This window comes from Tachysurus fulvidraco, chromosome 25, assembly GCF_022655615.1.
Source record: "Tachysurus fulvidraco isolate hzauxx_2018 chromosome 25, HZAU_PFXX_2.0, whole genome shotgun sequence".
NCBI lineage: Eukaryota > Metazoa > Chordata > Actinopteri > Siluriformes > Bagridae > Tachysurus > Tachysurus fulvidraco.
This window is the reverse complement of record NC_062542.1, coordinates 7,872,352-7,894,851: the sequence shown is the minus strand read 5'-3', so window position 1 is coordinate 7,894,851 and position 22,500 is coordinate 7,872,352. Positions and strand designations below refer to the sequence as shown.

Here is a 22,500-nt window from a genome sequence, read left to right as displayed (position 1 = left end):
GGCTACTAAAGTCAACATTAACATTATTAAGAGAATAATGTAAAGGCAATATAAGAAGTACTGAACAAGCCTGGTAAAGGTTCAGCTTCCCTGCTATTGAACATTAATTACCCTGCGAGTTTGAGAGCACTCTATTAACTATTTGGATTTTTAAAAGAAGCTGATAAACTGCCATATGATAGTGTAAGGCTGATTTATAAGAGGTTGTTTACAGAAAATACTGCCATATTCCGCCCAGTGGAAGAGAGCAAAGGTCAAACCTACAAAGCAACTATACAATTACATGAAACTGAGGCAAATACAGAGCAGCACAGAAAGCTGGAAGAGTTTAACCTCAACAAAAAGATTTGCTTCTACGGCGGTCTGCCATATGGACAGTGTCACAGGAGCTTGGAATCACTTCAGTGGAAACTCAAAAACAGGCAGCACATATGAGTGCAAGTGTGAGGCCTCACAGGGCAGCAACACCACAAACACTCACTAGATTGCAGCTAATCAGCATAAACATCTAAAATAAAGCTTCATACTGTGCATCAAACTGTTACAACCAACAAGGACCTGCAGTATGTCTGCCATGTACACCATACCCACCAGATCTCACCGAGTGATTTAAGGAGGCAGCAGAGAAAAGAACTTCCAATTGAATCAAGTGCATCAGTGGCTGAACATGCAAACCTGTCAGGATTCTGCTTGGACATTTCCTGTTGGAGCATTAGGAGGCATTCTGGCAGCGGGTTTTGTCACGTGAATTTGCTTGTGTTGTTTTCACGTCTCTGTTTCCCACCTGACCCTAATCACCCTGCCTAAGTATTCCCTCTGCATTGCATGTTGCTTTACAGAGTCTTGTCTTTGGTTTGTTGGTGTTTTCTCTAGTGTTTGTATTTTCAATGTAATGCCTAGCATCAGGTTTTTTCATGTAATTTTGCTAACAAATCTTCTTGTTTTGTTATCCTTGCACTTGGGTCTGGTTTGTATCCTTGCATTGGTAAGCGTTGTTATTGACAATACAGTGAATTCTCTACACCATATATTAGTATAAAATTTATCTTAGCCATTGAAAAAATGTTTCTCTTTCCAAATCTAAGGATGTGTGGTCTACTGTACTGAAGTCAGTTAAACAAAGTCACACCTATGATTACTCAAAACGAGCAAGACTTTAGACTAGATAACTTTGTTGTCAGCTTTCAACAGTTCATTACAGGCTTCCTCTAAAAATTCACTAGGTAGTAGCCTACAGCAGTCAACTGTGACATCCACTTCACTTCATTTGTTTGAGGCTATGCTGTTATTAATGCCATCCTGCCCCATCATGATCTATGGTCACAAGCTGCTGAGCTGGACAAAGAGCTTAAATGCATTTTAGATTGATTTTCCCACCCTGAGAGCTTCTGGAAACAAGTCTGAAAACATGTGATATTTGCTTCATGGTTATTTCAGTTTTCTACAGAGTAATATTCTTAAGTGCGGTCATCTTAAATCAGAACAGAGGATTTGAACTGATCTGTTGTTACAGAATCCATCCACTCAGTATATGACCAACAGGCAGTGACTGAAGACAAAGTATGTTCAAAACTGTTTTTAATGAAAATACACGTGCATTTCTGTGCACATTTCAGATTAATAATGGTATTGTGAAACTGAGGAGCTTGTAGTGTGGTGTGCAGTTAAGAATGAGAGCGGTGTACTGAGTGATTGACAGTGGCATGAATGTGGTGGTACCTGGTGTTCTGTAGATCTCATTGATAAGTGAGTCGCTGACAGCAGGACCGACCCCACTCTCTGTACTGTGTGTCCAACTCTGCCACACACAGTGTAGCAGCAACATCTGAGCATGAGTGGCCTGCACTGTGAATTTGGGTAACTCAAACAGGTACTCTGTTACAGATACCGTGGATCTCTTTGGCCTAAGGCAAAAAAAGATGGAGAAAATGATCTGAAACATAAATAACTTAAAGATTTCCAGTTACAGTATCCAAAGATTTGTCACTATGCCACTAATACAAAAGATTTTTTTTTTATTTTTAACAAAAAGTTTTCAAACATACAATGAGGGTAAAAAATATTTGATCTCCTTCTGATTTAGTACATTTGTCCGCTGACAAAGAAACAGTCAGTTAATAATTTATATGAAATAATAATGGTAGGTTTATTTTAACAGTGAGAGACAGGATAACAAAAAATTCAGAAAAATGCATTTCAAGAAAGTTATAAATCGATTTGCATTTTTAATAAGTGACATAAGTATTTGATCCCCTATAAATTAGCAAGATTTCTGGCTCCCAGCTGTCTTTTATACAGGTAACAAGCTGAGATTAGGAGCAGTCACTTAAAGGGACTGCTCCTAATCTCAGCTTGTTACCTGTATGGTCACCTGTCCACAGAAGCAATCAATCAATCAGATTCCAAACTCTCCACCATGGCCAAGACCAAAGAGCTGGGTGTCAGGATGTCAGGGACAAGATTGTAGACCTAAACAAGGATGGAGTAGGCTACAAGACCATCACCAAGCAGCTTGGTCACAAAAGGTGACAAAAGTTGGTGCGATTATTCGCTAATGGAAGAAACACAAAAGAACCGTCAATCTCCGTCGGTCTGGGGCTCCATGTAAGATCTCACCTTATGGAGTTTCAATAATCTTGAGAACAATGGAATCAGCCCAAAACTACACAGGAGGATCTCGTCAATGATCTCAATGGAGCCATAGTCACCAAGAATTCAATTGGTAACACTACTCCGGGAAGGTCCCCCTGCTCAAGAAAGCACAATTACAGGCCTGTCTGAAGTTTGCCAATAAACATCTGAATGATTCAGAGGAGACCGGTGAAAGTGTTGTGGTCAGATGAGACCAAAATCGAGCTCTTTGGCATCAAATGAACTCCACGTGTTTGGAGGAGAAGGAATGCTGCCTATGACCCCAAGAACACCATCCCACCATCAAACATGGAGGGGGAAACATTGTGCTTTGGGGGTGTTTTTCTGCTAAGGGGACAGGACAACTTCATCGCATTAAAGGGATGATGGACGGAGCCAAGCGCATCAAATCTTGGGTGAGAACCTCCTTCCCTCATCCAGGGCATTGTAAATGGGTCGTGGACGATTATTCCAGCATGAAAATGACCCAAAACACACCAAGGCAATAAATGAGTGGCTCAAGAAGAAGCACATTAAGGTCCTGGAGTGGCCTAGCCAGTCTCCAGACCTTAATCCAATAGAAAACCTATTGAAGGAAGGGAGCTGAAGGTTTGAGTAGCCAAAGAATCTGCAAAGAGGAGTGGGACAAAATCCCTCCTGAGATCTGTGCAAACCTTGTGGCAAACTACAAGAAACGTCTGACCTCTGTGATTGCCAACAAGGGTTTTGCCACCAAGTACTAAGTCATCTTCTGAGAAGGAATCAAATACTTATTTGACTGACTTATTATTTCACTTTTTTATAATCTATTACATCTAATGTTTTAAAACATTAGAGGTCAATTAAGGTCAAGTGAGGTCAACCGAAAAGCCAAACCATGTCAAAGCCTTGACCAGATGCCATAGCAAACAGTTATTACCTTTAAATTTACACACAAACTTACAAATCGTTGATTTTAATGAATACCAAATTTATTATGCAAAAGCTTGTCTAAATAATTTACAAATAAATTATATCCAGCTTGATAAATAAGGCCCATTATTTCTTTCCTTCTTATTTCATTTTCTGCTCAAGAGCATTTAAGTGTCTGTTGTATACAGACCCACTGAATTTGTTTTGCTTACCAGCAATTGGGAAACTGCAGAATCTTCCCATAGACGGCAGTACTAAAGGAGGGAATTATGGGTAAGAGAGGTGGAGGTGTACCCTCGTTATCCAGCAGGGTCAATCCTACCTGCAATTCAAATACCTAGAAAGAGAAATAAAGGAAGTAAGGGGAAAAAAGATACTGCTAAGAAAAACATAGCATAATAGAGTATTTTTGTTTTGATCAAACGGATGAATGGTCATGGAAAATAAAATAAGACCATGAGGAAAGACAAAAAAATACAATAAACTTAAAACTTGTTAAAATAACTGCACATTGAGTACATCAATAAAAAGGTGATAAGTTTCGCAGCTTTCGCATGATGTTCCAGTCACTGCCTCTGGGATGCCTTCTGTCTGAGTGTGCCAGTACAATCAAAATGCACAGTTACATGCAGCAGTTATTCCAGGAAATAATAAATATTATGTTTATCTGGAGAAGAAAGTACATCAAGTACATAGCACGCATGGTACATGAAAACGGTCACGAAAATGATTAACTGAAGGATAACTTACAGCATACCTTTCACCTTCCTACGTACGTGTCTATGTTATTATGAACAGGATGATGGACTTTTAGCAACATTGCGGTTCTTTTGGAACAGGTCATGGCAAAATTGGCAAATTTAAGCAGCTGGTTGCAATTGCAGGTTTTCAGACAACTGTTTGTGCTTCAATATAGCTAAGAGAATTGCAGGCACATTTCCTCATTATTTATTTGCATCAATCATTTCCAACATAAGCATAGAAATGAGAAGATTATCTGCTTTTCTAAGGAGAAATACGTCAGGTGTCTGAGTAGGTGCCTACATGGGAAATCCTGTTTCGATGATAGTTATTTGGTCACATTTTACAGAGATTGGTCTTCGATAAGCAAAGACTGACCAGGCATTATACCATATATAACATATAACTAAAGCAAGCACACAATGGACCCCATTTATAAATCTAAAAGAGTCATTTAGTAAAGTTACTAAACCAAACCAAAATCGCAATCCTGACAAAGCTCATTTATATTTACTAATAGCCAACAAACTCTAAAGTCAAGTGCACAACTGCATAAAAGGACAAGTTTACAGACAGCTGGAAGCATGAAAGAAACAATGAGGATAAAGGCTGAAAGGCAGAAGTGGAAGTTACTTTATTTTACTTCTATAGCAAAAAAAATGTAGTAACGATGTACAATAGTTCATAATTTTAATTACATTTATGTATTTGTAAGGTTTCTTTATTTTTTCATTTTTAAATCCATGATTTATAAATCCATTGATAAATGAGAATAAAAGATGCTATAAGAGGAGTAACTACCTTCAGACAGCAGTGAGTGTAGCAGTGGTGCAGAAGGTTGTCTGAGGGCAGACCGAGGCTGCTGACAGTGCGGATGAGCTCTGTGCCATACATTGGTACAGAATGCTCCAGATTCACTCTCTCTACCTGCATACGTAGTGCAGGCAGTGGCCTTACTGGATGGAACTGTGTAGTAGATGACTGTGCAGCCAAACCCTGTCCGAGAATAAACAAACACAAAATATACCAATATAGCTGGTAGAAATGACTGCTTATTTGTGTGTGCACGAGTGAGTGTGTGTGTGTGTGTGTGTGTGTGTGTGTGTGTGTGTGTGCACATGTGTGTGCATTAGTGTAGCACCTTCTGGCCCAATATAACAGGAAGCAGTATATGCAGTAGGTTGAATTCTGCCATGGTGACAGTAATGGAGGCCTTCAGTAGTGTCACACAAGTCAGTCGTGTTGGGATAAATTCCTCCAGGTCTTTCTCATTGACTGGAGGAACTTCCTTGTTCTCCTCCATCACATCTATTCACCCAAGAGACAGAGATATATAAAAAGACAGATGGAAAGGCTGAGTGCACATAAATGATTTCTTTCATAAAAAATATATCAAAATTGCTGTGTAACAGTCACCTGGCTTCAGTGTGTAGTAGGGCTCATACTCATGATCCATGGCACATGCGATCATCTTCAAGATGCGATGGACAGCACTGCTATGGAGAAGTAGATCCAAAGGGCCAATGACCAATCGTTTTATCGACATTTCCTGAACCGACTGACCAGAGTCCACCTTACCCAGAGAGAAATCCTGTTGCCCTGTTTACAAAAGTATAGAAGGTATTGGGCTAACGTTAAATATAAGCCACAGAACAGATTCATCTTAAACAAAATGACATTCATAATACTTACTTTGCTTAAGGATATCCAATGAAATCTAAGGAGTGTATAAGACGTGTCCATATGTAGGGAAAATTAACCCATTTAGCACTATAAAAGCTTACAAATTACAAATCCCAGTTCACTTCCATGCAATTCCAAGCTGACTCCAGGTCCTGTTATGAACTTAATTAAAGTTCAGTTGTGAAAAAATGCATTTATATAAAGATGTCTATCAAGGTGTCTGAATACATTTTGAGGACAATGTCCTGCTGGAATATGACAGCTAGCTAACAAAACATTTTTGCTAATGGCAACCAGTTCAGCTAATATTAGAGACTTACAGAATTACAAATACCCCTGATGAAATTAAAAAAAAAAAAAAAGTGATATTTTGAGCTTACAAATACAGGTATATTGTATAGGTTGTATATTTTGTGATGCCTGTCCAAGAGAACAGCAGCACTGAGCCTATACATTTTCTAATATGATGGGTGACACTTGTAGATTAATCTAAATTAAACTATTTAGTCCATGTTGTTGCCATATCATTTTTTTCAGTCTTTAAGGTAAACTTATTTACTAATTTAAGTAAATAACGGACATGATCTTATATAAATAATTTTTCCCTTCGTCAGCATCATCATCATCAAAGGTACCGTTAGTAATAATAATGAAAAATGATTTAATATATACTGGACGCAATACAGCATTCTGTCAGACCAATATAGCACTTCTTCTCTGGCTCATTCGGTATTTAATTCAATGGTGTTCTTTTATTTATTTATTTTTTTTACAGCTGCCCTGTATTCCAAGCTGTCGTTATAGTTCAAATTCCACCTGTTGCTCTATCTATAATGAAGCAAGTAGTTGAGAGCATGAGACATGAGTTGGGTTTTAGGAGTGTGGAGTTAAAGGGTTCAAATTACAACTGGAGAATAAAACTGCAGTGAGCAACAGCACTTCCTCTTCCCACTGATCCAACCCAGATTAGTGCTAATATCAAACATATGCCAATTCCTTGAGACTTTGAGAGGCCAGCTAAGGAAATTTAGGCAGGATTTAGTGGATTAGGGGCCTTTATGTCTGCTTCTCGCCTCTTGGTATTGGCGTAACTGAGAAATGAAGTCAGCACAGAGCACAGCCACGTTTTGGGTTTCATTTTTGCAAAACTGACAAAAGTCACAGAGTGGAGCGTGGGACAAGCCCAGCATCACACCACACCACATTAACTCCAATTACTCTTAGAGGAGGCAGAGATTGACAAGTGTCTGTACTTTAGAAATTAGCCCAACACTGGCACAGTGTTTGCTTTTTATTTTTAAATTGTATTATTTTCTCATGATTTGGCAAAAAAGGGAAAATATCTAAAACATGGTCAAACATTAGTTCTTATTATGAGTATTATAAATTAAATGTAATTATTCATTCATTAATTTTATACCGCTTATCCGAACTTCTCGGGTCACGAGCTTTTCATTCACTCACACACAATACAATTTTCCAGAGATGCCATGCATGTCTTTGGACCAGGGGAGGAAACCGGAGTACCCGGAGGAAACCCCCGAGGCACGGGGAGAACATGCAAACTCCACACACACAAGGCGGAGGCGGGAATCGAACCCCCAACCCTGGAGTTGTGAGGCAAACGTGCTAACCACTAAGCAATCGTGCCCCCCTTAAATGTAATTAAACAAATGTAATTTAATTTGTTTGTTGTAATGTTTTTTTTCCTAAAAATGTCTATAAATCTTTCATTTGTTTAATTGTAAACTTACAATTGGAAATACTAGATAACTATGACAATAATCAAAATATTTATAATATAATATAATATAATATAATAAAAGAAGGATCAGTGGACAAGGAAAGGTAAACTAAAATTATTAGTATTTACACTTCAGTATTCACTGGTGAGAAGGTGTAAAATAAGTGAGTTATTCAGATACAACACCATGAAAAGACCAAAATGCCAATATGAGATAAAACAAGGAGAGAGAGAGAGAGAGAGAGAGAGAGAGAGAGAGAGAGAGAGAGAGAGAGAGAGAGAGTACCTTTTCCACTCTCGTTCTCCATCGTGTAGAGGTAATCTAGATAGAAGGCACCGAAGCGTTGTAGCCCTGCAGCTTCAGTGTAGGTCTCCTACCATAAGAACAGCGTTTATTACAGATTACACAAATACAACACATATGACAGGATCTCACACTAAGTACAGTAGCAGAGTCAGGGTCAAAAAATAAAATGCTTCAAGTAAACAATGCAGTTGAGCTCATTAGCTTATGAGTTATTGCTTGTTACTATACTAAAAACATTTTTTAGGATGTGGGCAAACTGGAATGATGTTCAGTAATGGAGCTAGATGTAACATCTGTGTTATATACAGATGATGTGATTCTTTTGGCAGGATCTGAAGTAGATCTCCAATACGCACATGAACAGTTTGCCTCTGAGTGTAAAACAGCTGGAATGAAAATCAGCACCTACACGTTCACATGAGGGATCATGAGTGTGTGTGTGCGTGCGTGTGTGTATGTGTGTATGTGTGTGTGTGTGTGTGTGTGTGTGTGTGTGTGTGTGTGTGTGTGTGTGTGTGTGTGTGAGTGTGTGAGAGAGAGAGAGAGAGAGAGAGAGAGAGAGAGAGAGAGAGAGAGAGAGAGAGAGAGAGAGAGAGAGAGATACTGTACATCCGTTAATCATACTCATAAAAAATAAACTCATCCGATACCACCTGGCACTGTGTGATGAAATCCTAGTGAATATTGTCGTGCTAATAAACAAACGACACGTCATATAGAACTCTGGATGTATTTCAGTATGAAACAGTAAAAGCAACAGGAGGAACTCCAGCATCTACATACAAGTAACCTGATAAGACATCGTAAACATAAAATTAAGCACGTCGAGTCTTTGCCTGGAAAAACGCTAGCTGGATGAGACAAAAATGTCTACAGATTTTCACACAAAGTGAGTGAAAATAACAGCTGTTCCACAGCATATTGTTCTTAAAGATCAACCATTATCGATCCATGCCCACAATAGCATAACATAAAAGAAACTAAAAAAGTACTATACTCAGAACAGTACAGAAAAAAGATTTTCCCAAGTAAAACAAAATCTCTGCTTGAGCCCTATTTTGAGCTGCCAATTGACTGTGTTACTCAAGATACTACAGTTCAAGGTACTAGAAAAGATCCAGGAACAAAAAAATAAATAAATGAAAGTGACTAGTGAAAAACATGACTATCTTTTGTCTTTATGTGTACATTTGAACCTTTCTGGTGTCTAAATCCTAATAAACTGAAATGAACAGCAGTTTGGTGTGATCAGTTAATATTAGTTTAGTATAAACGCTGTTGTTTTCATCGCCTGTAAAATCACTACAGACAAAATGGGTTTAATAAGAAAGACCTGACAGCAAACACGATTGCAATAGTTCTGATTCTACTTCTTTAGCTTTTTGGGTGCGTTACATCCAGTCCTTGTATTAGTTCCATTTTCAAGCCCATTTGGCAAAGTAATAGTAAATATGAGACCTTGATCAGTAGAGTTTAAATGTATAACTACATTTGCTTTAATGTCAGATATGTTTTCAGTTCCACACAATCCATGTTAAAGTATAATTTACAGTAGATGGCATTTAAAACAACTGATTGGGAAAAAGATTGAATTTACTAAATCAGAATCCGGTGACTGAAAAGAAATAGCAATATGCTTTTTAATACAAAGCTGGGTTTTGTTTTCCATTCAGTCAAAATTAATCACTTGTCTTCATGCCATTTGAAAAAAAATAAACTTTAACTAACGATCTAAAAAGTGTGCCTGTTGAATTCTGCCATGAAGAACCTAAAAAAAATAAAATAGTAACTCGTGGCACAGCGTATGATGAGGTATTGTCAAGGTATTGGTATTGGCACAGCGTATGAGGTATTGATGGGTTATTTAACGGGATTATTTAACTAAGGAGAGATGGAGATTGGTTTGAAGGATTGAACCGTGGTGTTTGGGAATAAAGCAGAGAAGCAGCCACATACACACCGCTCTTCCCAAACATTGTAATGCCAGTAATATAGTTCTAGAAATGTTCACCAGAATCAGATTTTTTTTTAAATCAAGTTAAAAATGAGGAATGATGTGCTGATACCTTGTGGAGGTTGGCATCGAGTATGAATTCAGCACGAACGTCATTGTTTTCTGGGCTGCGACTGTCAAATAGTGAATTGGTCAAGTAGGTAATTCCTTTAGTGTTGAGATTCTCTCCACAGTAGAAGAACACAGCATCCTGCAGTGTAGCACATCCACAAAATTCACTATTCAAATGCATGTATATAGATAATAAATAAAACTGTAAAAAGCAACATTGATTTTACAATCTACATATTTCTACAAAATACAAAATTTGATTATATGATTTGTGCATACACATTTAGGTATGTGTACAGAAACATGGAAATAAGCAATATATTAGGCAGTCACACGCAGTCACGCGCAGTCATACGCACACACGCATGCACACACACACACACGGACACACGCGCGCGCACGCACACACGCATGCACGCACACACACTACCTCTTCTTTTCTGTCTGACTTCTGCTCAAAGTCCCACACTCCCATGAAACCTTTCAGACACAGAGCTCTACAGCCCACCACCCCAATCTGGCAGTCAAAAAACAGCTCTCCCATCATCAATGCCTAAAAGACAGTAAGAGGAAAAAAGGCACAGATTTGTGGTCTGATAAAACATCGATGCTGCCTAAACATTTGACAGTTTCTCTAGATAAAAAGTTTTGCCTTTACTTCTTGGCACAATCTTTGCTCCCACCCTTATTGTGACTTTTTTTTTCTCCCCATTTTTACATTGCCATTTCTCCCACCTTCTAAGCAGTTTAAAATAAATCATTTATGAATGTGGATTTGTCTTTACCTCTACAGTGATACCTTCCTGTTCCACACAGAGTATCTCCTGTGACTTCACTTTCTGGGGGCTATAATAACTGCTCTCAGAACTGCTCTCTGTTAGCTAAAGAAAGAAAAGGAGGTGTCAGTAACAGGAAAATAATCAGCTAACAGACTCTAGGATTTAAATCATCCCCACAAGGTAAGACATAATATGCTCATGATGTAGCAAAAAAGGACAGAAAAGCTAGATTACTACATAATCACATGCGTTCAGAACTTTAGAGTGAACCGGTTCTCCAAAATATGTACACATTAGAAGTCCAATTAAACCACCAGCTAGTTACTAGTTACAAAAGGCTGCAAATGAACAGAGTTCATGTTAATAAACCACAGAATGCTTGTTTGCAGTCAGATGAAATTAGAAGCCACACAATGATATATTTAACTGTATTTGTATCATAACTGAATTTCCAATAGTCATTGGTGGGGACATAACAATGCTGCTGTCTTATGGCTTTAATTGATGCCTCAAAGTAATTACAAACTAATCCATTAAAGAACCTTTCTTGAAATTAATTAAAGAAGAATCCTAGTCTTGGTTATGTACAAAAAGCTATTGTACGCCTGTAGGCCAACACTGTGCAACACACTTTTGAAGGACAACAGCATATACATTTGGGAAATGGTTTTCACTCATAGTGGTGAGATGAATGATGCTGTTTTGAAGTGTAGTCAGTTTATTGCGATATTTTGAGCCCCATAAACTCACATATGTTTGATCACCAGCATGAAGTAAAAAGCCCGCTTTTCTCTCACCTTAAATGTAACTGAGGCTTTGGTGCAATAGAACCCTACAGAGACTATGGGTTCCCTGAGAGAGGACTGCAGTGGGCTGGGATTCCCGTTGGTCTCCATCTCGGCATAATACTCCTCCTCCTCCGTAGTGTCGATGATGGCTGGGACAAAGGACCAGGCCCATGACACCCAGCCCTGATCGTCGTTGTCATTTTGCATGTACTGATCTGGTGTTGAGTATTGGCCTGGTGCATTTGGATCCATGCCCTCACTCACCACCCCTGCTGAAGAAGAGAGATTGATCAAAGCTAAAAATATACTCTCAGACAAATGGTGAGGCAGGCAAAGAAAAGATAAGAGAGAATAAGGTCACACTGGAATGTTCAATGACATTGAAGGTTCTTTTTAGAAAAACAATAGAGGTTTAGGGTTGAGGAAACCCAGTGGCTCTACAAGGGAGAGAGTGTGATAGAGCAGTCAGTTTAGGACACTTTCCATCTTTTAATCAACATAACTTGCAAAATAAGAATTTCATTGTATGGTGTAAACCATTGTTTTTTCACTGTGCACATGACAATAAACCTCTTGAATCTTTGCTGCACCCTGAGCGGCTCTAGATGTTTATGATATTTATGCTTCTCATTTCTTCTCCAGTGTGGAACGTCATAAAGGACTTAAACATCACACACATAGAGGACGTGATCGATGCACTCCTGCTGGAGTATCGAACACAAATGTATACAAAATAAAGTTGGGTGTGTATGCTAAAGTAGACTTATCTTCCTAATCACATTGCATTAAAATAAAGTGACTTGAAGGTAGCCTTGTTATATCCCCTAACCTGGAATGTTAACCACAACTTCAGAAGTAGAGGAACTCTCGTCTTTCTCTCCATCTCTCTGAGTTCTAATCTCCCCGTAATATAGCGCCACTGCGAGCTCCAGCAGCCGCACAAACATGGGAAGCTGTTGGTCTGTCAGAGACAACTTCAGGCTGTCAACCATTGTGTGGAACTGAAAAACACACATGCACAAAGAAAACTGTACACATTAATACAAAACAACAATGCCTACTATAATAACACACAGATTAAACAACAATCTAAAGCAGCTCGGTTTCCCCAATAGGTAAGAGAGAAGAGGAAACGAGGATTCATACTTTTTACAAAGTGCGTTAGTTTGATTAAATTGACAGTTTAATTTTTTTTTAAGTCTAATTCCAGTAGTCCTGCTGATAGGGAAAATAAACAGAGATACATCTTACTTTAATTATGGCTGGGATTTTGCAATTGATGTTATGGTAGGTGAAGTGAAGCCGGGTTCTAAAGGAGCACTTGTAGAGCAATGGGTCCTGATAAAACTCAATTTTCCCACTAGCATTCCGCTTGTCCAAACACACTGTGCAGTCTGCAAAATTGATCACCTTCCTCAAAACAAACTTAGGAGCTGCAGAAAGAAAATAGAGAATGGGATCAAAGGGTTAAAATAAAGAGCACCACAAATGAATAGCAGTAATTGTGTGTGTGTGTGTGTGTGTGTGTGTGTGTGTGTGTGTGTGTGTGTGTGTGTGTGTGTGTATGCTGAAATACGGACAGGCAGCATTTGAAAACTCACAGGTGATGTCCATGAAGGCCCTTTCCCACTGCTCATCCACTGTGTAGCACTCTGCTGAAGTGATGTTGACCGACAGGACAATGTCATCCTCCACATACTTCAGAATCAGGTTATTGATCACGACGTTCAAGTTATTTACTACACGGCGGATTAGACTCTGTACATAGCCTGCAGAGACAGATTGAGACAGGAAACAGACATATATAATAGAGATAAAAAAATCATATTCAGACCTTCTGATACTTCGAGCTGATGAATGGTTTGCATCTTGTAGTATGGCTCCTATACTCCTGCTATCTTCTTCAAAAGGCAGATTATTACACTTTCACCCTTGTACTATGGAAGCTGCTGGTGACTGTGACATCTCTCACATACACAGACCCACTGTTCGATAATGATTTGCAAGTGGAGATCATTTTATACAACTGCCAAAATAGCCAGGTCAGACCATCCAAGCAAATTCACCCCAAGAGCAGACAGCAAGATGCTTAAACAAGTCTCCAAAAACGTAAACATATCATCACAGGACCTCCAGCAACCTCTTGCTACAGTTTATGTCAAAGTGCATGAATCTACAATTAGAAAGACAATTAGAAGGCCAAGGCTTCTGGAATAATGTGCTTTGATGTGATGAGTCTAAAATTTAATTATTTGGACACTATAACACTGGACATTTGTGGCATAAACCAAATACAGCATTTCAGCAAAAGAACCTCATACCAACTGTGAAACATGGAGATGGAATTGTTATGGTTTGGGGATGCGTTCCTCAGAAGGACCAGATCTGCCAGGTCATTTTCCTTTCTTCAGCTGCTCCCTGTTTGTCTTGCACAAACTACACTTTTGAGATCTCCCCAAAGTGGCTCAACGATATTAAGTTCAGGAGACGTGATGTGATGACCGCTGGTGATGGTTACTTTCTTGTGCCACTGGAGCTTACACAGCGCCAAAACATAAGAGATCCCCCACAATGCTTTACAGTGTGGATGGTGTACTTTTCACTATAAAGACTCCTCACCAAACATAGCGTTCATGGTTGTGACTATAAAGTTCAATTTTGGTCTCATCACTACAAATGACGCTGCTCCAGAAGCTATGAGGCTTGTCAAGGTTCTGTCTGAAGGCGAGCCTTTTTTGTGGCGTGGGCACGGTAACGGCTTTCTCCTGGCAAATAAGACCATGCAGTACCTCCTCATTGTGCTCATTGAAACAACAACTTTTTTCCAGAGCAGCCTGTATTTCTCTCAAAGTTGTTTGTGAGTTTTTCTTTGCATCCCGAACAATTCTTCTGGCAGTAGTGTGTGCAATCTTTCTTGGTCTACCTGACCGTGGGTTAGTATCAACAGAACCTCTTATTTTCCACCATTTTATCAGAGTGACTGCCATTTTCAAGTGTTGAGATATCATTTAATACCATTTTTTTCTCCTTCATAAAGATAAACTACCATATCAGACAGGCCCATTGGCAGTTCTTTTGTCTTCCTCATTGTGCAGTGTCCAGCCAGGTCAGTGCATCACCTCATGAGCTGAGACACTCACTGGCTATTTATACACAGACACTAAGTACAATTACAAGTGACAGGTGTGGAAACTTCATTTTAACAGCCATTTAAACCTCTGTGTGTCAACCTGTGTGTTTATAATGTGGCCAAACATTATTACATAAGGATATGTAAACTTTTGATGAGAGTTGTTTAGGTGATTTCAGTTATCATTAGGTTTTAAAAGGGATAGTAATAATTAATGACTTCTTGTGACCACTATCCAAAAATAAGAAAAAAATATTTTGCATCACAATTCATATTCTCCAAATAAATGTTTAATTTTTTCAGGGTATATAAATATATACACATATATACGTACACATAAACACACTCAGATTAAATTCTCAGGTCATAGTGTGTGAATGTGTGAAAGAGGTGTCTGGTGAGATGTTATCTTATTTAGGCCCATGCAAGCAGATCCTCCCTAGACACACAATAACCTCATTCACTTAACTGCTCTACTGAACAAGCTACACTGACTACAATTAACTAAACAAACCCCACTACCCAGAAAAAGAAACAGAAGATGGTTATGTGCTTGTGTAACATGTGTCCGTCTGATAAGAGCTATTACTCTGTCCCTGAAGACAACACTTACCTGGGGGTAAGTCAGGGTCAGGGGAATTCTGCTGGACTCGTCGAGGTTTAAGCACACTTTTCTCAGAGGCACTCCAACTGGATGTACTGCTCTCATTCTCATCCTACAAAACACAGAACATATATTTGTTCTTTACAATTTCCAAAACCAAAAAAGAGGAATTTTGAAGAGGTAGAGAGCGACAGGTGAGAGGACAGAGTGGGGACTATGAGTGGGCTAATGGACATGTTAAGCAGCCGCTCTTAGGTTTATAGCCTCTGCTGGGTTGTATAAATAACCTTTACAAATAGGGTCGGAAAGCGTGTAAGTAAATGGTGTTGGAATGTAAGTATACTACAAGAAGAATGAAAAGTAGTAGAGCTCCCACTCAAGTAAATTAGTGTTAGAACTGAAGAGATGACAGAGATAACATAACGGTTTTATGTCTGTTATAATGTTGACAGATTTAAGACCTATAAATAATTCTTTTATAGCCCACAACATCAACCAGTGTGCTCCAAGAGGTTAGTTATTTTTGGGCCTTATCTTTTGCCTTTATTCTGCCATCAAATTACAGTGCATTGTTTCAATTATCAGCATTAATCCACATTAACATGTTCAACATTATACCCCACTCTGCTCTTGGGGTTCCTCGGGTTTCCCCAGCCCAAATTCATTATTAGATCAAGCGAGATTACGGATACGGATACAGGTGAGCATCAAAATGAAACTGAATCTGCCCCATCATCTATTAAAGCAAATTCAAGGTATTTAATTTTGCTAGCCAATAAATTATGTAAAATACTGAAAGCCAGTTACTGTTAACATAACTGATGGAGCATTCGACCCACAATCACAATGAAAACTACTGTATATCCAAACGTCTATATAGTTGTGAAAGAGTAATGATTTACAATCACACTATCTGATTACAGTCAGGACTCCGCTTGACCTTTCTTTACTCTTAAGCTGATCTTTACTCTTTACTTCTATATCCTTTACCTGGGATAAGGCAAAGACATTGTAAAAATCTATTTATCTGTAAAAGAATGACTCTCTGTTACTTGATCACTTTAGAACATTTTCAAGTCATCTGTCTAACAGTATATTAACATCCCCAATGTAAAGGGGCACATGGTCAATAATGGTATTTGACTGGGTTTGAGTTCACGTGGATATTAACTCTGTGTTGAGGAATCCGACAGCTTGGAACAAGACGCACTTGTGGAGTATGGCAGTAACATCCATAAGTGGTGCATGTATATTTCAGTATATTTGCGATGTCACCCAGATAAGGATGGGTTCCTCTCAATGTTTCTTCCCAAAAACATCTAATGGAGTTTGTCCTTGTTCCTCTGGCTTGCTCATTATGAATAACATAAATTTGATATTTTATAATTAATATTCTAAATGTGTAATTATTCCTAAATATTCCTTTAAAGCTGCTTTAAGACAATTTCCATTTTTAAAAGCACTTAACAAATAAAATGTATTTAATATGTGAATAAATAAATATGCGTTTCTTTTAAATAGTTTGTTACAACATGGCTGACAAGAGTTTGAAATGACTGACTTTGCTAACTGAAGCTGTCTGCAGGCTAAGCAAACAGAATTTTCTAACACTGGCTGTTTGGAGAACAGGCTGCGCCAGCCAAGCAAGAAGTCTTGCTGGCAGATATCCAGTAGTAAATCAGCAGTCTACAAAAACAACGTGTGTGCCAAAGTACCAAGAAATGCATCAAATCTAATTGGAAGGATCTTCATCATCCAGCCACACAATGACCCTAAACACATGCCAATACACCAAAAGACTTCATCATGGGAATGAAACTGGAATGTTTTTGACTGGCCGAGTCAATCAAAAAAAAAAAAAAAAAAAAAACAATGACTGAAAGAATCTGCTGTACAAGCCGGGATAAGAGCATCACAAAAGAAGAATACAAGAGTTTGGAATTTAGTCAATGGGCTACTGGCCAGTGCAAGCATGTAATTAAACCAACTATTACCTGATATTTGTTTAAATTTACTTTAATCTGCTTCTGCTCACCAAAAAATGGGTGGGCTGCCACCCAATGGTCCTATGTTCTAACACACTCACTGTTGTTTAATGTACCTCAATGTAAATATCAGAAAATTAAATCTAAAATCTGTTCAATAATCTCATGTCCTTTTCATCTCAAAACCAAATGTCTTCGATATATACACTCTCACAGCAAACTTTATAGACTGCTGCTGACATTTTCGTAGGCCAACCTGGAGGTTAGCATCACCCCGGTTCACTTAACTAAACGCAAATTATTATTTCAGAAAATAAGCTATGATTAACAAAATAAACAAATTAACAAATGAACACACATTTTAATAATGTTGAAGCCTAAGCCCAGAAGTAAACTGCTAAAATTATATAAGGCTATATATAGACCACAGTAACATGACTTCAACATCACCACCATTAAGTGTCTGACAGCTCTTTCGATGTTTAATTAAAAAAACATGTTCCCTGATAAAGTTCATTTTTAAATGGATGAATCTGAATAAATGAAAGTTTAAGTTAAAAATAGTTTGCAAGAGCACAGGTAAAAACACCAGTTTGCGTGTTTGTTTCACAACAACCTCTGTAGTCCAATTTAGTCACATTAGCAATATCCAACACATAAAAGCATGAGTGGGATATTAATGTTATTATTTATATCATAGAATAAAATGTTCAATTATTTTGAGCTTGTGTTAACAATAGAAATTATTTCAGTCATTTAACCAAAAACCTATTAAAAAACCCACTAAAATGCTAACTTACATCCAAGGTTTAAGACTCATCCCCCCCCCCCCCCACCCCCCACACACACCCCCCACACACACACTTACACACTTTGCTATTCTAACAGCCTCTTATCCTGTGGGAAGGCACGGTGTTTGACTTTGAAATGTAGTTGTGGGGATTTGTGTGTTTTCAGCCACAATAGCAATAGTGAGGTCAGGACCTGATGTTATGTGAAGCCTAGTGAACATCCCACTTCACCAATTCCCAATTGCTCAGTGAGGTTGAGGTCTGGGTTTGAACCACCAAATTTTTCCACAAAAAACTTAGCAAAAGAAGAAGCAGCCTTTATTTTTTATGTCACACATAAATCACTGTGAAATTCTTTTCTTCGCACATCCCAGCTTAGGCAGTTGGGGTCAGAGCACAGGGTTAGACATGATTCAGCACTCCTGGAGCTGAGTGCTTGGCAGCTTGGCAATGCTGAGGCTTGAACCCTGACCTTCTGAACAACAAGATAGAGCCTTATCAATTTAAACTACCACTGTCCAAGGTTTTCCAAACCTTGTTTATTTGCAGAGGCATTGTCATGGTAGGCCCAGTCTCAGTAAAGGAAACACTTAATGCTACCACACACAAAGACAATCTATACTAGTTTGTGCATAAAACTTGGGTCACACTCCAAAAAATCATTTTCCAAATTGTGTAAAAAATTGTGTAACCTTTATGGAACTAACTTGAAAAATCAAGATTAATAACCGTGGGTTCCCCACTCCTCTTCTCTTTGCCCATGGATGACTTTACACTTTCATGTTTACCCCATTATCTTAATGAATGTGCTTGTGATGTTATTCAGAAACCAAAAAAAAATATTTATCCATCTGTTTTTTTCATTTGCTAATTGAGCAATTGACCTTTCTTGCAACTGCCATGCCATCATATACTGTAATGAACAGAAGTGTTAGGCCATGAGTTCCAGCAAATTTGAACAATCTATTAAAGGTATATTCAGGATTAAGGCATGCAGTGAAACATCTAGCTATATTTTTCACACTTGGCTAACTAGGTAGCTAATTTAAGCCAGAGTTTTTACTGAAGGCAATAAACTAATCAGCTAGCACTGACATAAATAAGGGCAGGTGCAGGGTTTGATGAAAACCATGCATCTAAAAAATCATGTTTCCTATTTAAATAAGCATTGATCATCGTGAACATCTTCAAAATAGGAAGCCATGGTCGCTCGCTGAACAAGAGACGCAAAAAACACAACATGCATACAAGGACAATGTTTATGTTTCTGTTCAATTGACTTTCATTTTTGTCATTTCCAGTGAATCTAAGCAAGCAACTGATTTAATTGCAAAACAACAGAGTGCATTATTTTATTCATTTTGAATTTCCTATGGCTTAAGACCAAGGTGTTTAAACAATTTTGTTTTATTTGAGTGTGTCTGTCTTAGGATGGGTTACTCACCTGAGAACCATCTTTCAGCTTGAGGATGCACTCCATGGTGTTGATTGTGACAACAACTGGCTCTGAGCTCAGCTTGGTCCATGGTACGTGTATTCGCAACTCATGGATATGGCCACTTAGGAAAGTGAAGGGAAGCTTTAATTCCTGTACCACACGCACACAAACACAGACAAGAAACAAGAAGCCATAAGTCTTTATCTTGTACATATGTAAATAAAAAAACAAACAAAAAAAGAAACTAGTTGAACATTGCCTGGAAACAAATATTACCGTAGGATGTATTCCATTACACACAACCTTAAAATACTTGTTTTTATAGAAAAAGTTTAGTACATGCTAAAAATATATCATATAGTTTACATCACTTCTGTTTTATGTGATTTTGCAGGCCAGTGAGAACACAAAACAAGAACCTAGCCATGATCTCAGTCCTCCTTCTGTTCAGGATCATTAACGTGTGTGGCTGAAGTGACCAATGTAGCATGTCTCAGCAAATTTGTGCCAAAAAGGGTGTATATAAGAAGATATCATATCATAGAGGGATGTGTGTTGCTAGTGTCTGAAGAGCACATTGGTGCAACAATCACTGAAACAATTAAACTCAATTCAGATCTTTTTTTGCCTCTATATTTGTGTCATACCATTTTCCCAAGCATTACCAAAACATGTACGCACAACTGAGTTATTGAAAAAGTTATTGTATTTTGGGTTGAAGGTATCCCTCCAAACATAAATCTGCCTGGCTGTATGAATTATAAATGACTTCTTACCTATTCTAGGCTCTTTAATGTTACAAAAAGATTTCTAGAATCACTTTCTGATGTTCACACCACTAACAGATGTGTTTAGACAGTTGTGTTTAATCTTTTCTGTAGTTTCTGTTGTGCCTTGTAGTTCTTCTTGTCTGGAGCATTCAGCAAGTATCGTGTAAAGTGACTATCCACTACAAGTGATCAAAATTATTGGAATATGTACCTGCCAAGTGTTTCTTGTTGCCCAGATGAGCCCTGTTAGTTTGTTACGGACAGACTGTTTAGTGGGGCTGGCCATGTGACCCAGAGCGAGTTGGCTGCATGGGTTCTTTAATGGTAGATGAGATAAATCATCATCAGTTTCAATCAAGAGTGCTTGTTAGAGGTTTGGATAGAGGATAGAGGTTTGGTTCATATATAGAGGGAATTGCAACCAAGAGATTTATATGGGATTTATACTAACTCTCACTGTCATAATTTCAACTCAAGGTTAAATTACTTTTTACATATATTCTAAAGGCTTCTGGGTAAAAATGTATACTGTTGTTGCGAGTAAGGCTCCTACTCTTCTTCCATTAGAAACATGTGCCTATGATCATCACAGATCTGAGCTAGTTAATGCTGTACAGGCTGTTTTGAGATCCTGTTACCGTTGTAAATAAATGAATAAAATATAAAAATATATGTAGATGAAAATGTCTACACTTGTGAGCCATGGGTTTTGCCTGTCAATACTGCAAGAATAGGAGAAAACAAGGCCATTTTGAAGCTGAGAAAAGAAGGAAAATCTACCAGAGCCAATGTACAAGCAATGAGCATATCCAACACAACAATCTGGACTGTTCGGGGAATAAAAGAACCAAAAAAACCACTAGTGTACAAATGACCAGACATTTAACAGGTCAGCCATGAAAAAAGAAAAAGGCAGTTGGTGACAAAACAATTGTGAGAGCTTTGAAGAAATCCCACAAAACAAAACAGTCAGTGATATTAACAGTCTCCACAGAACATAAATGAAAAAAATGACAGTCCACTGTTCAATGAACAAAGAATTAACAAGATGCAAACCACACATCAGATCGGAATTCACAATGAAACACAGAGACAGGTCACTAAAGTTCTGGAACAAAAATTAACGTCTAGCAAAGTGATGGAAAGGCCAAAGTGTAGAGAAAAAGAAACTGCTCAGGATCCAAAACAAGCAAGCATGTTAGGGGTTTGGGCTTGAATAGCTGCTTCATGAACAGGCTCACTAATCTTTATTAAGGATGGAACTTATGATTGTAGCAGCAGAATGAGTTCAAAAGTCTACAAAATCATTCTGTCTATCACTAGAAAGAAATGCATGCAATCTAACCAGGAAGAACAACATTATTCAGCAAGACAATAACCTAAACAGATTTTAGATAGTCCAATATCACCAGACCAACCCATGCACTACACTTACTGAAAAACATCTGAAGGAGGGGAAAAAAATAAAAATAAAAAAAAATCCTGAAAGAAGCTGTAGCACAAGGCTGGAAATGCATTACAGCAGGTGATGTCAGTGAGTGCAGTTTTATATACTTGTATATTCTGTTACCTGTTCAAGAACATCCAGTTTAAGGTCTAACTTGCTGAGCACCACATCTCCCCCCCAGAGTGAGAGCTGCAGGTCAGAAGGCTTCAGGTTCTTAATGTAACGGTTCACATAGCTCATCAACAGTGGAGTGACATACGACTCCAGCATCCTGACAGTCTCTCAACCCTGCACAGAAAAATCATGGTACAGAAAAAGTGGGTACTGGCTGACAGGAACTTGCTCTGTTTCTTGTAAACGGGAGGTGATGGTGTACCGTAGTATACTGTTTACTACCACTTTGTAATTTGCTAATCTGCATTATTGAATCCCAACATCTTCAACTCATCAGTTAATTGCCAGGTTTAATACTCACAGAAGGTAAATGTGTGCTGGAGCTTTTCTCGACTGTCTATAGTTTCAGTAGTTGTTCAATGGTTATCAATGTTTAATGGATATTGGTAATTGGTCTTGTTGGAAAGATATCAATTTACATTAGTCAAAAATGCTAAGTAATATCTAGCAGGCAGTAATTTTAGTCAAATATATAAGGAACATAGTAATTCTCCACAACTGTAAAGTTTGT

At 38.2% G+C, this 22,500-nt stretch overlaps 1 protein-coding gene across 4 annotated transcripts in view; it reads right to left on the bottom strand.

Annotated features, from left to right (window-relative positions):
- LOC113659627 (vacuolar protein sorting-associated protein 13B) overlaps positions 1-22,500 on the bottom strand; it is a 92,229-nt gene that overhangs the window by 67,304 nt on the left and 2,425 nt on the right. For 2 of the 4 annotated variants that reach the window (XM_047808431.1, XM_047808430.1), the window contains exons 3-18: positions 21,939-22,103; positions 19,605-19,748; positions 15,394-15,496; positions 13,252-13,419; positions 12,902-13,083; positions 12,480-12,651; positions 11,660-11,922; positions 10,869-10,964; positions 10,514-10,636; positions 10,085-10,222; positions 7,998-8,085; positions 5,701-5,883; positions 5,426-5,592; positions 5,086-5,280; positions 3,756-3,880; positions 1,720-1,904 (exon numbers count right to left, since the gene is read on the bottom strand). In XM_047808431.1, coding sequence (XP_047664387.1) covers positions 1,720-1,904; positions 3,756-3,880; positions 5,086-5,280; positions 5,426-5,592; positions 5,701-5,883; positions 7,998-8,085; positions 10,085-10,222; positions 10,514-10,636; positions 10,869-10,964; positions 11,660-11,922; positions 12,480-12,651; positions 12,902-13,083; positions 13,252-13,419; positions 15,394-15,496; positions 19,605-19,748; positions 21,939-22,085 — 2,479 coding nt within the window. In that variant the 5' untranslated portion in view covers positions 22,086-22,103. The remainder of the gene's footprint in view (positions 1-1,719; positions 1,905-3,755; positions 3,881-5,085; positions 5,281-5,425; positions 5,593-5,700; positions 5,884-7,997; positions 8,086-10,084; positions 10,223-10,513; positions 10,637-10,868; positions 10,965-11,659; positions 11,923-12,479; positions 12,652-12,901; positions 13,084-13,251; positions 13,420-15,393; positions 15,497-19,604; positions 19,749-21,938; positions 22,104-22,500) is intronic. The other 2 variants (XM_047808432.1, XM_027172516.2) reach the window with 1 other exon arrangement.